The sequence below is a fragment of the Pongo abelii genome, chromosome 14, assembly GCF_028885655.2.
Source record: "Pongo abelii isolate AG06213 chromosome 14, NHGRI_mPonAbe1-v2.0_pri, whole genome shotgun sequence".
In the NCBI taxonomy this organism is placed as follows: domain Eukaryota; kingdom Metazoa; phylum Chordata; class Mammalia; order Primates; family Hominidae; genus Pongo; species Pongo abelii.
This window is the reverse complement of record NC_071999.2, coordinates 119,836,541-119,849,586: the sequence shown is the minus strand read 5'-3', so window position 1 is coordinate 119,849,586 and position 13,046 is coordinate 119,836,541. Positions and strand designations below refer to the sequence as shown.

The following is a 13,046-nucleotide window of genomic DNA, read 5'->3' as shown; positions in this document are numbered from 1 at the left end:
GGCAGAGAACTACAAAGAATTTAGTGCGAGGCAAACATTCGTGTGCAGCATGAAGCAAACATACTTACATCTTTTGCCATGTTACCAGATCCGGGAAATCAGTGCTACAAATGTTCACCTTCCCAGAGAAGAAAAATGATTTTTCTGGTAAAAAAAAAAAAAAAAAAAAAAAGGAAAAACAAGAAATAAGTAAGAATGAAAAAAGAAGTTTAAAAAATAACACATCTCAAAGAAAACGTGGACCTTCCTTCCCAAAGGCACCCTCCATCCTGAGAGCCGGGCTGGCCAAACCGACTCCCACACTCAGAATTTTAAGTCGCCTCGCCAGACGGAAATGCCCCCTGCGGAAAAGTGGCCCGCGGGCCCGCAGGGTCACCACCACGACCCCCAGGTCCCCGACGGCCCGCCCAGCGGCCGAGGGTGGGGCCGAGCCCCGGCAGCCAGGGCGCAGCGCCTCCCTCCCGCCGCTGCAGGGGGGTGCCCCACCACCCACCTGGGCGCAGCCCCGGGGTCCCGGCGCAACGTGCAGGCTCGCAGCGTCCACCCCAGACCCCAGCGGCGCCCGCCCGGCTGACCAGTAACTCTGACAGGTGGGCTTCCGGGGTCCGCGCCGCGCGCCTGTCACTAGGCCTCGGGCCGCCTCCGCACGAGGCGCCTCCCGCGCGCGCCGGAACCGGGTCCCCGCGGGCTGCCGTGGGGCGGCCTCCCCTCCCCCGCCCTGCGCGCTCCGGCCGACCCTGGCCCCAGCCCCGGCCCCGGCCCCGGCCCCACCTCCAGCACGGGGCGCGGACGCTGCTGTCGGCCGGGAGGGCCGGGCCCGAGACCCCCGCCCCGCGGTCACCTGGGGAGCCCCCACCAGCGCCGAGCGCGCGGGGTCCCCGAGGCACAGGAGCGCGCAGGGCGCGGGAGGCCGCGGGTCGGGGCCGCGCGGCGCCTACACGCGGCCGGGGCACAGGATAGGGTGGCCGGGGGTCCCGCCCGCACCCCCGGCTCCCGCCCGCGGCTCCCGCGGCATCCCCTGCCCGCCCGCACCTGGCTGCCCGGTCCGGCCGCGCGGGCGGGGACGCGGAGAGGGCGCGGTGCGGGGCGCGAGGAGGCGCGGGCTGGGGCCGGGCCGGGCGGTCCCGGCCGTGGCGGGGTCCCTGCCCTGGGCCGAGCGGCGCCGGGACGCGGGGCTCACCCTGGCCGAGCGTCGGGCCGGCGTGACGTGCGCGCGGCGCGGTGACGTGGGCGGCGGCGGGCCCGCTCCGCGCAGCGCGCCTGCGCGCCTTTTCGCGCCTTCGGCGCCCTCCTCCTCCTCTTCTGCTGCTCCTCGGTCTCCTGCTCCTCCCGCCAGTGCTGCGCGCCCTGGGAGAGCGGGGAGGGGCTGTGCGCGCGTGTCCGTGTGTGCGCGTGCGCGTGCGGAGATGGAGCCGGGGCCTGCGCCGGGACGGGCAGTGCGCGCGCGCGGCGTGCGCTCGGAGGCTAAGGGGCTGTGTTTGTGCGCGCCTGTGACGGTGTGTGTCCGGAGAGAGAGGTGGCCGGCTGTGTGCAAAAGTGTGTGTGCACATGGGAGAGCGGGGCCGGCTATGTGCACGAGTGTGTGTGCATGTGGGGGAGTGGGGGCTGGTGTGTGCACGTGGGGGAACGGGGCCGGCTGTGTGCAAGAGTGTGTGTGCACGTGGTGGAGCAGGGACTAGTGTGTGCACTAGTGTGTGTGCATGTGAGGGAGCGGGGACTGGTGTGTGCACTAGTGTGTGTGCACATGGGGCAGCAGGTAGGGGGCCGGGTATGTCAGGATGTATGAGTGTGTGCAGGGAGCAGAGAGTGACGGCTGTGTGCACGAGTGTGTGGGGAGGGGTGCAGGGACAAGTGTGTGCAGGAGTGTGTGTGCACTTGGAAGAGCGGGGCCGGGTGTGTGCTTGAGTGTGTGTGCGCACAGAGGAGAGGCAGCTGTGTGCGCGCCTGTTTGCGCGGAGGAGAGGGGGCCGCTTGTGTGCACGAGTCTGTGTGCACATGAAGGGCCGACTGTGTGTGGGGCTGTGCATGTATGGAAAGCAGGTGTGTGCATAGACGTGTGTATCTGGACACACGGAGGAGAGGTGTGTGTGCGTGCGTGGCACAGAGGCCGCTGCCTCTGCTGGACCCGGTGGCCTCCAAGCCCACGACGGGCCTCCGCCCAGATTCCCAACAATTTTGGGCGTCCTCGGTGCCCGCTGGACGCAGCCTGGCCCGGGACTCGGCAGGGAAAGCAGGGACAGCAATCTCCAGAAACAGTTTCATTGCATGGTGAGCCTGGTAGTCCCGGAGTCTTGGAGACTTAATCCACCCTGGAGGGCCCCGCCGCTAGGGCCAGGCCCGAGCACCCCAGCCAAAGGCTGGCTAGGCCAGAGAAAAGTCCGAAGTTCAGGGCCACAGCAGGCGGCAGAGGCTGGTGCGCGCCGAGGGTAAGGAACGTCTACAGAGGACTTGAGGAGCTGACTAAAGGCCTCTCTGCCTGTGCGGTGTATTATTACATGACAGCCCACTTTGCACGTTTTATGCTGATTTTGGCCACTCCTGCCCCTCAGGCAAGGCTGCACCCCCTAAAGCTCTGGTCACTTGGCTTAAACTGCTTATAAATTAGCACCCATTTCTTCTTTGAAGGCTACCAGAAACGCTCACTTTCTGCTAGCTGGTTCACACAAATAAGATACTTAGAGAACACTGATGTTCCTCAAATGGCCCTATCTTCGTAGGTCCGTTACTTCTGTTTCACAGCGATTCTTTATGTGTTCCTAAATTTCAGTATTTGAGCCCTGATGGCAACAGTGACACCCTCCTGGCCTCTGGGGACTTCTCCCTGAGACCTGGGAGCTCCAGTTAGGAGGATACACACGTAGGGTCCAAGACTGGGGTCTTAAATGTCTTCCCCACAAATCCAAGATTGTGATAATTCAACAATGTTTATATGGTTGATATTCAAAGAAATTTCTGCACAAAAATCACTGTACTGAGATACTCCGAACGAGCACGAGGCACTGCAGGAATGAATGCTCACGGGGCTCTGTGTGGCTTAGGAAAAGGGCAAAAGGTTACTCCCTTTTTCCTCTCCATAGCCACATGTTCCACAGAAAGCCCTCGTTTCTCTTAACAAAAGTTAACAGAATTCCCTCTAAAATTTTGGTTGATGATCCAAATATTTTTAGCCACTGCCTTGCCTTGCAGTCTCTCGATTGGGTTGCTGAAATGCAAACTTCCTAAATAAGCCCATAACCCTCGGAATTTATCTAAGCCTTTGGCCTCCCTGTATCTCTGGAGTCTGGGCTGTTTAGAAGACAGGGTTCTTTGAATGATGCACTCATTCAGGTGTTGACTTGCACCACATGCCAGAGGCTGGATTCAGCCCTGTGGTTGGGGCCAGATACTGTCTTGTTTTGTGCATGTGGGCACCAGATTCAGCTACCGTCCCAAATATTACATGGAAATGGCCTGTGCTGTGTTTTACTAGAAGTGAACGTGTCCTTCCCAGGAAAAGTCTTCATCTCCCAAAAGCTGTGTGTGTGTGTCTGCTCCAGAGTCTCCAGGCAAGGTACAAACTCTCCCCACCAATTCCACACCCCCATTAAACTGTCCTCTCTTTCAGAGAGAGAATTTTCTAATCCTGTTTTAATTCTAAATCTGCTGATTACATATCCAGATTGTCTTTTGTTTCTCTCCTCGATGACATTGGTCTTTTCTCCATCCATCTCCTATTTTCTGCTTTTTTCCATCACCATGACAAGAGGCCTTCGGTGGGAGGACAAGCAGGAGGCAAGGACTCATGGAATTTATGGGGAAAGTTAAAAAATAATATTCTTGGATATGCATAAATGGCATTTTCTTGATCTTTGGTAAAATGTCAATAAAGACATCTCTGGAAAACTTTGCTCTATTTGAGTGTATCATAAAACACAGGAAAATCTGTGCGCTTTCCCAACCTCCAGGTCTGCCCCATGTGGCTCTCCTTTGCTCTCACAGATCAACACTCCTAAGTCCCCCCACCACCCCCAGACACAAAGACATTTTTGTCTCTCTCCTACTGCATTATTGCTCCTTTTTAAAATTCCCGGTCAAATCCCAAGTTCTCCCTCTTGGAAGGAAGGTCAGTTGTGATCCTGCCACATTAGCATGCTATAATATTATCTCTGTCTTAAAGACTGTCGCATTCATTTATAGTCTGAAACCACAGTTCTTTCAAAATCACCCCTTGGATCTGACAAATTCTAGAGGATCATATCACCAAATTTATAAAAGTCGAATTTACCCGAATCGACCAATTTTGCCTACTCCTTAGACATGTTCCCTTGCTTTGATCTGGAATCTTCTCTGGCTTTTGCGATGAGAGACCCCTTGGCACCTTGGCCATTGACTCCACGATTCTCCTGAAGTGTGCCTGCCCTGTGGCTTGCTTCACTCTGGCTAAGATGATGTCAGGTGATGTTCTGTGGAGTCCCATGATTTCAGGTTGAAAGATCTATGTTCTCCTGGCGTCATCTCCTTTCCCCACAGCACCCATTTGTCATCAGCCCAAGGTGAAGCCAGCACCAGGAGCCTACAGAATAATTTTGTTTGAGAAACGTGGCCTCACATGCAATTGAGTGCCTTTGGGCATTTTTCTGCTGCCTGCGCACTCCTCTTACAGATTCACAGAAGGATCTTATCATCCACTGGACACTAATGCTGAGATGATGGGGCATCACATCACTGTGGATAAGTGATCTTAGCCTCCGTGATGTGCAAGTTCCTTTAACTGAGAAATACGTGGATAAAAATATAGTTTCTTAATAAGAAGACAAAACCACAGTTTCGAAACCCTTGCCTTCCCGGCATTCCTCCCTCCCCAAGCATTTCTGAGCTCCTACTAAGTGCCAGACACAACTCTGGGTGCTGATATTACGCAGATTAATAAGAGACTGCCCAGAGTCAAACTGGAGAGACAGATGCACCTGCAATTATAATGGATGTGACCTGGTGGGACAAGCTCATATTCACGATTGGGAAGGGGGGTATGGAAGCACAGAACAATGATTTCTCCCTGCACACAGTTGGCAACACTTCATGGAGAAGGTGACAATTGAGAGAGACTATGACCAGCTGAGTACACAGGTGTGTCTGAGTGTGTGTGTGTGTGTGTGCACAAACAGAAACAGATCAGTTTTGGAAAATGCTCTTAGCAGTTTGTCCCATTATCCAGAACTTAGCTCATGGCCACATTGACCTATAAGATGCTGGAAATAGAGTCATTACCCTGGGCCATATGACTGCCTAAGCATTTAAAGATCTACAAAAGAATAATGTGGAGAACAGATATTGGGAGACAATTGGCAGTTTCTTCCGATTGATGAAGAGAGACTCATGTTTCAGAGAGGTGAGGAGGATTGGTTGGAGAAAGACATCTGAGATAGGACATCAGTTAGAAGATGAAGAACCAAGGGTCCTGGTGCAAACAAACCATGGCCAGCATGAGCTAAAAGCAGGCCACTGCAGGATCAGTGCTAATCAAGGTGCTAGCTCAGAAACAACGCAGCAGGCCGGGTGCAGTGGCTCACGCCTGTAATCTCAGCACTTTGAAAGACAAGGTCTCTTTTCGAGACCAGCTGGCCAACATGGTGAAACCCTGTCTCTACTAAAAATACAAAAAAAATTAGCTGGGCCTGTGGTGGGCACCTGTAATCCCAGCTATTTGGGAGGTTAAGGCAAGAGAATTGTTTGAACCTGGGAGGTGGAGGTTGCAGTGAACCGAGATGGCGCCGCTGCACTCCAGCCTGGGTGACAGAGCAAGACTCCCTCTCAAAAGGATTAAAAAAAAAAAAAAAAAAGCAATGCAAGCAAGAACCAAGCAGCCAGTCCAGACAGAACCAGGACACTGAACAGATGCTAGAATGACTCTGTGCCAGATCTCATCAGAGCCCTGTGCTTCAGACTCACGTCCTGCCTGGGAGCTTTCCAAGCGCTGTGCATCCTCTAGCCCCTAGCTTTCCCACTCTGGATGGCAGCAAAGTAATAGTGCATCTTCAACGGTGGGAGGCGGCACCTGCCTCCCACTGTGTTTAGGTGCATTTTCTAAACACAAGGAGCTGCCTGGAGGGCAACAGCCTGCAATGCTCAAGCCTGATAAAAGAGGCTCAAGAAGAACCATTGTGCCCCTTCCAGTATGTGAGGATGCTGCAGAAAGATGGCTGTCCATGAACCAGCAAGCAAGACCCTCATCAGACATAAATTTCAGTTGTTTATAAGCAGCCCAAACAGACTAAGACATCCACCCAGTCGTTCATACAGAAACCTAGAAGCCAAATACTTCATTTGCCCTCACTCCAACCACTTACCAACTTGACATGTCTTTAATTCCTCTGTTTTTCCACCTCCTCTGCTACTACCCTGGCCAAGATAGCATCCTCTCCATTGAGGACTATAAAAATCACTCCCTTCATCCAATCTTGTATAATCTAATCTGTTATCTATTCAGCAGAGTGATATTTTAAAATTGGAGATTAGGCCGGGCATGGTGGCTCACGCCTGTAATCCCAGGACTTCGGAAGGCCAAGGCGAGAAGATTGCTTGAGGCCAAGAGTCTGAGACCAGGCTGGGCAATGTAGCAAGACTTTGTCTCTACAAAAAATTTTTTAAAAATTAATTAAGCGTGGGCCAGGCACGGTGGCTCATGCCTGTAATCCCAGCACTTTGGGAGGCCGAGGCAGGCAGATCACAAGGTCAGGAGATCTAGACCATCCTGGCTAACATGGTGAAACCCCATTTCTACTAAAAATACAAAAAAAATTAGCCAGGCATGGTGGTGGGCTAAGGGCCAGACACAACTCTGGGTAGTCCCAGCTACTGGGGAGGCTGAAGCAGGAGAATGGCATGAACCCGGGAGGCAGAGCTTGCAGTGAGCCGAGATCGTGCCACCGCACTCCAGCCTGGGCAACAGAGCGAGACTCCATCTCGAAAAAAAAAAAAATTAGCCAAGTGTGGTGGCACATACTTGTAATCCCAGGTACTTGGAAGGCTGAGGCAGGAGGATTGTTTAAGACCAGTGATCACACCACTGCACTCTAGCCTGAGTGACACAGTGGGACTTGGAAGGAAGAAAGGGAGGGAGGGAGGAAACAAAGAGAAAGAAAGAGAGAGAGGAAGGAAGGAAAGAAGGAAGGAAGGAGGAAGGGAGGGAGGGAAGGAAGGAAGGAGGGAGGGATGAAGGAAGGGAAGGAAGGAGGGAGGGAGGAAGGGAAGGAAGGGAGGAAAGAAAGGAGGGAGAGAGAGAGAGAAATAAATAAATTAGGTCATGCTACTTCTTGCTTAAAAAATTCTTCAATGGATTGACCTGCTTACTGGGTTGATGAGTAACTAGGAAGCATGGCAATAAATAAACTCCGAGTAAGACTTATTCTTTAATGCACTGCTATCTCACAAGGTATAGGAAATGTCTCCAGGGACTGTGCCCTGGAGAATGTTCCAGGTGCACTTAAGAAAAAATTGTATCCTGCCGTTTGTTAGTGGCATGTTCTATGTATGCCTGTTAGGTCCAGGTGCTCTATAGTGTTGTTTAAGTCCTTTATTTTTTTATTGATCTCCTGTCTGGTTGTTCTATCCAACATCTATAGTTGGGCACTGAAGTCTCCTACTATTATTATAGAGTTGTCTGTTTCTCCCTTAAATTCTGTCAATGTTTGCTTTGTATATTTAGACACTCTGATATTTAGTACATATATATTTATGATTGTTGTATCTTCTTGGTGAATTAACCTTTTCAAAAGTTGTCCCTTTTATATATATCCTTCTTTGTTACTCATGACAGTTTTTGACTCAAAATCTATGCTGATATTAGTATAACCACTCTTCCTCTCTTTTGGTTACTATTTGCATGAATATCTTGTTTTATCCTTTCACTTTCAACCCATGAGTGTCCTTAGATCTAAAGTGAGTCTTTTGTGGACAGCATATAAAATGCGTTTTTAAATTCATTTTGCCAGTCTATAACTTTTGACTGAGGAGTTTAATCCATTTACACCTTTATACATTTTCTGCTCAGTAACATAGATTTAAAATTATTTTTATGTATTTGTCTTTTAAATCATGTAGGAAATAAAAGAGTGGAGTTATAAACCAAAAATATAATAATAGTGACTTTTCTACTTAACCCATGTACTTACCATGTATTTACCAAAGATCTTTATTTGTTCCTATAGTTACTCTCTGGTGTCCTTCCATTTCAACCTTGAAGGATCTCTCCTTTAGCATTTCCTGCAGGGCATGTCTAGTGGTAACGAACTCCTCAGCTTTTGTTTTTCTGGGGGATGTCTTAATATTTCCCTCGTTTTTGAAGGGTAGTTTTTCCAGCTATAGAATTTACAGATTGGCAGGGTTTGGCTTTTTTTGCAGTGTTTGTTTTTTTTTTTTCCCCCTTCACTTTAAATGTATCATTCCACTAGGCAGGGGGTTCCATGATTTCTAATGAGAAATTGGCTATTAATCTTACTGAAAATCCATTATAAGTGACAAATCACTTCGCCTGCTGTTTTCAAAATTCTCTTTGTCTTTTGAGTTTGATTATGTATCTTGGTGTGGGTTTCTTTGAGTTCATCCTACCGGAAGTTCATGAACTTCTTGGATTCGTAGACTCGTATCTTTCATCTTGTTACACACAATGACCAAGTGAGATTTATTCCACGAATGCAAAGATGGTTCAACATAAGATAATCAATGTAACACATCACATTAATAGAACAATATGCAGTCAGCCCTTTGTATCTGTGGATTCCACATCCATGGATTCAACCAACCTTGTATTAAAAATTTATTTAGACCTACAAAGGTTGCATCTGTACTGAACATGTACAAACTTTTTCTTCTTGTCATTATTCCCTACAGTCTAATAACTATTTTTATAGCATTTATATTACATTATGTATTATAAGTAATCTACAGATGATTTAAAATACACAGGAGGGTGTGTTTGGGTTATATGCAAATACTATGCCATTTTAGCATCCATGGATTTTGGTATCACAGAGGATCCTGGAACCAATCCCTCATGGATACTAAGGAACAACTATATATACACATATACACACACAAGCATGTGTGTTCAACATGGTATGCCAATGTTCACTGCAGCATTAATCACAATAATCAAAAGATGGAAAGACCCTAAGTGCCCATCAACAGACAAATGGATAAACAAAACATAGCATGTACAAGTAATGGATTATTATTCAGCCATATAAGGGAATGAAATTCTGATATATGCTATAACATGGGTGAACCATTAAAACATCATGCTAAGTAAAGTAAGCCAGACACAAAAGGACGAATATGGTGTGATTCCACTTATATGAAATATCCAGAATAGGTAAATTCATAGAGACAAAAAGTAAGTTAGCAGTTACCAGTGACTGTGGGTAGGTGGTTACTCCTCAATGATTACAAAGCATTGTTAGGGGTGATGAAAAATGTTGGAAGTAATTAGTAACACTGTGAATGTAATTAATACCACTGAATTTTACACTTGAAATGATTAAAATGGCAAGATATACATACACACACACATATATATATACCATAGTTTTAAAAAATTATTAATATGCCCCAGTTCAGAACAGTGAACTGGTTCTGAATTTTTAAATTATTAATTTAATTTAAAAAATTAATAATATACAAAGATACCATCATGTACTGTAAGTGGGTGAATTGCATGGTATGTAAATTATATCTCAATAAAACTATTTCTAAAAAAGCTATAAAGGATATTTTGAGGACAATGGGGAAAGACCTTACGTAGTCCAAATATTAGGTAAAAGAAGGAAAAAATTATGATTTTGCTAAATGTGATAATGGCATTTTGGTAGTTTGGCAGATTATTTTTATTCTTAGAAAAGGCACAGTGATGAATTTAGATACTAAGTGTCATTATTTTGACTATTTATTTGTAAGTGGTTCAGACAAAAGTGTGTATTTTTGTGTATGTACTTTCATATGGGAGAGGGAGACAAGGGGAGGAGAGAGAACGAATATGGCAAAATGATTTTTAAAAACTGCTTAATGTATGATTGTGTATTTTACTATTTGTTCAATCTCTCTGTGTTTTGAAATTCGCAATATAATTAAGAGAAAATCTCATTTCTATTCAAATGAAACAGAAAGTCCTAACCAGTGCAACAAGACAAGAAAAAGAAATAAAAAGGCACAAATATTGAATAGGAAGAGGTAAAATTCTTTTTATTCTCAGATGATGATTGCAGATCTGGAGCACCAAGGACTCAATTAAAGTTAATCAGTAAAGTTACAAGACTCTCTAAATACAAGTTCAATGCAAAATAACATCACTTACATTTCTATATACCAGCAAACTATTGGATAATATATTTTAAAAATAGTTTCATGTCATTTAAGAATATTTATGATGGCATGAAAAATAGCAACTAATTAGGAATTAATTTAGATGTGTAAAGGTTATTTTGAAAAAATACAAAATATTGCTTTACAAATCTAAAGTAGACCAAAAACATTGGAGATACAACGTATTTGTGGATTAGAAGATGCAATAGTATTAAGATAGCCCTTCTCCCCAAAATAACCTATGGATTCAATGCAATCCCAATCAGAATCTCAGCTTCTTTTTTTTCGGTAGAAGTTGACAACTAATTTTTCAAAAAACAGACTTTATTAAGAGCATTATTAAGTTCACAGCAAAACTGAGCAGAAAGTACAGAGAGTCCTTACATACCTTCTTTCTCTCCCCCTACCCACAGACTCCAACATCCTTCCAGAGTGGCGCATTTGTTACAATCAATTAACCTACACTGACACATCATCATCATCCATAGTTCATAGTTTACATTAGAGTTCATTCTTGGTGTTGTACATTCTATGGCTTGGACAAATGTATAATGACATGTATCCACAATTATAGTATCGTGGAAAATAGTTGCACTGCCCTAAAAATCTCTGTGCTCTGTCATTTTATCCCTCCCTTCCTTCTAATTCCTGGCAACCACTGATCTTTTAACTGTCTCCATTGTTTTGCCTTTTCTAGAATGTCATAGAGTTGGAATCATAAAGTTGTAACCTTTTTAGATTGGCTTCTTTTTTTTTTTTTTTTTGAGACAGAGTCTCGCTCTGTCACCCAGGCTGGGGTGCAGTGGCGCAATCTCAGCTCACTGCAACCTCCATCTCCTGGGTTCAAGTGAGCCTCCTGTCTCAGCCTCCCGAATAGCTGGGATTTCAAGTGCGTGCCACCACGTCGGCTAATTTTTGTATTTTTAGTAGAGACGGGGTTTCACCATGTTGGCCAGGCTGGTCCCAAACTCCTGACCTCAGGTGATCCACCTGCCTTGGCCTCCCAAAGTGCTAGGATTACAGGCATGAGCCACTGCCCCTAGCAGATTGTCTTCTTTTACTTAGTAATATGCACTTAAAGTTTCTCCATGTGTTTTCATAGCCTGATAGCTCATTTCTTTTTAGTACTGAATAATATTCCGTTATCTGGCTGTATCACAGTTTGTTTATCCACTCACTTATTGAAGGACATCTTGGTTGCTTCCAACTTTTGGCGATTATAAATAAAGCTGCTATAAACATCCATGTGTAGAATTTTGTGTGGACATAAGTTTTTGACTCATTTTGGTAAATACCAAGGAGCACAATTGCTGGATCACATGGTAAGTGTATGTTAGTTTTGTTTATTTTTTTATTTTTTATTTTTTGAGACAGAGTTTCACTCTTGTTGTCCAGGCTGGAGTGCAATGGCATGATCTCGGCTCACCGCAACCTCCGCCTCCCGGGTTCAAGTGATTCTCCTGCCTCAGCCTCTCAAGTAGCTGAGATTATAGGCATGCGCCACCACACCTGGCTAATTTTTTTGTATTTTAGTAGAGACGGGGTTTCTCCATGTGGGTCAGGCTGGTCTTGAACTCCTTACCTCAGGTGATCTGCCTGCCTCGGCCTCCCAAAGTGCTGGGATTACAGGCGTGAGCCACCGTGCTCAGCTGTTAGTTTTGTCAGAAACTCCAAACTGTCTTCCAAAGTGGTTATGCTATTTTATATTCTCACCAGCAATGAATGACAGTTCCTGCTGATTCACATCATTACCAGCATTTGGTGGTGTCAGCAATTTGGTTGTTTGCCAGTCTAATAGGTGTGTGGTGGTATCTCATTGCTGTTTTAATTAGTACTTCCCTGATGACATATGATATGAAGCATCTTGTCATATGCTCATCTTCTTTGCCATCTGTATAGCTTCTTTGGTGAGGCGTCTGTTCAGGTATTTTGCCCATTTCTTTCTTTCATTTTTTTTTTTTTAAGATGGAGACTTGCTCTGTTGCCCAGGCTGGAATGCAGTGGCACAATCTCAGCTCACTGCAACCTCTGCCTCCTAGGTTCAAGTGATTCTCCTGCCTCAGCCTCCCGAGTATAGGTGCGTGCCACCACACCCAGCTAATTTTTGAATTTTCAGTAGAGATGGAGTTTTACCAGGCCAGGCTGGTCTCAAACTCCCAACCTTAGGTGATCTGCCTGCCTCGGCCTCCCAAAGTGCTGAGATTACAGGCATGAGCCACCGTGCCAGTTTGCCATTTCTTTCTTTCTTTTTTTTTTCCTTTTTTTTTGAGATGGAGTCACACTGTGTCACCAGGCTGGAATGCAGTGGCAGGATCAGGATCTTGGCTCACTGCAACCTCCACCTCTCAGGTTCAAGTGATTCTTCTGTCTCAGCCTCCCAAGTAGCTGGGACTACAGGCATGCACCACCATGCCCAGCTAATTTTTGTATTTTTAGTAGAGATGGGGTTTCACCATGTTGGCCAGGATGGTCTCGATCTCTTGACCTCGTGATCCACCCACCTCGGCCTCCCAAAGTGCTGGGATTATAGGCGTGAGCCACTGCGCCCAGCCCAGTTGCCCATTTCTTAATCAAATTGTTCATTTTCTTACTGTTGAGTTTATAGATTGATTGCATTCAATCTATACTAGAGATGAAGCTGGGAAGAACTGACATTCTGACAATATTAAGTCTTTCTATCCATGAACATGGGATGTCTCTCATTTATGTAG

General features: G+C 46.4%; 1 protein-coding gene across 12 annotated transcripts in view; it reads right to left on the bottom strand.

Annotated features, from left to right (window-relative positions):
• The window catches only part of TFDP1 (transcription factor Dp-1), a 57,835-nt gene extending 56,435 nt beyond the window's left edge, over window positions 1–1,400 (bottom strand). For 2 of the 12 annotated variants that reach the window (XM_024231027.3, XM_009248816.4), the window contains exons 1-2: window positions 1,033–1,168; window positions 69–144 (exon numbers count right to left, since the gene is read on the bottom strand). In XM_024231027.3, the coding sequence (XP_024086795.1) occupies window positions 69–80 (12 nt within the window). In that variant the 5' untranslated portion in view covers window positions 81–144; window positions 1,033–1,168. The other 10 variants (XM_024231030.3, XM_024231033.3, XM_063715066.1 and 7 more) reach the window with 10 other exon arrangements.
• Between the last annotated feature and the right edge of the window lie 11,646 nt (window positions 1,401–13,046).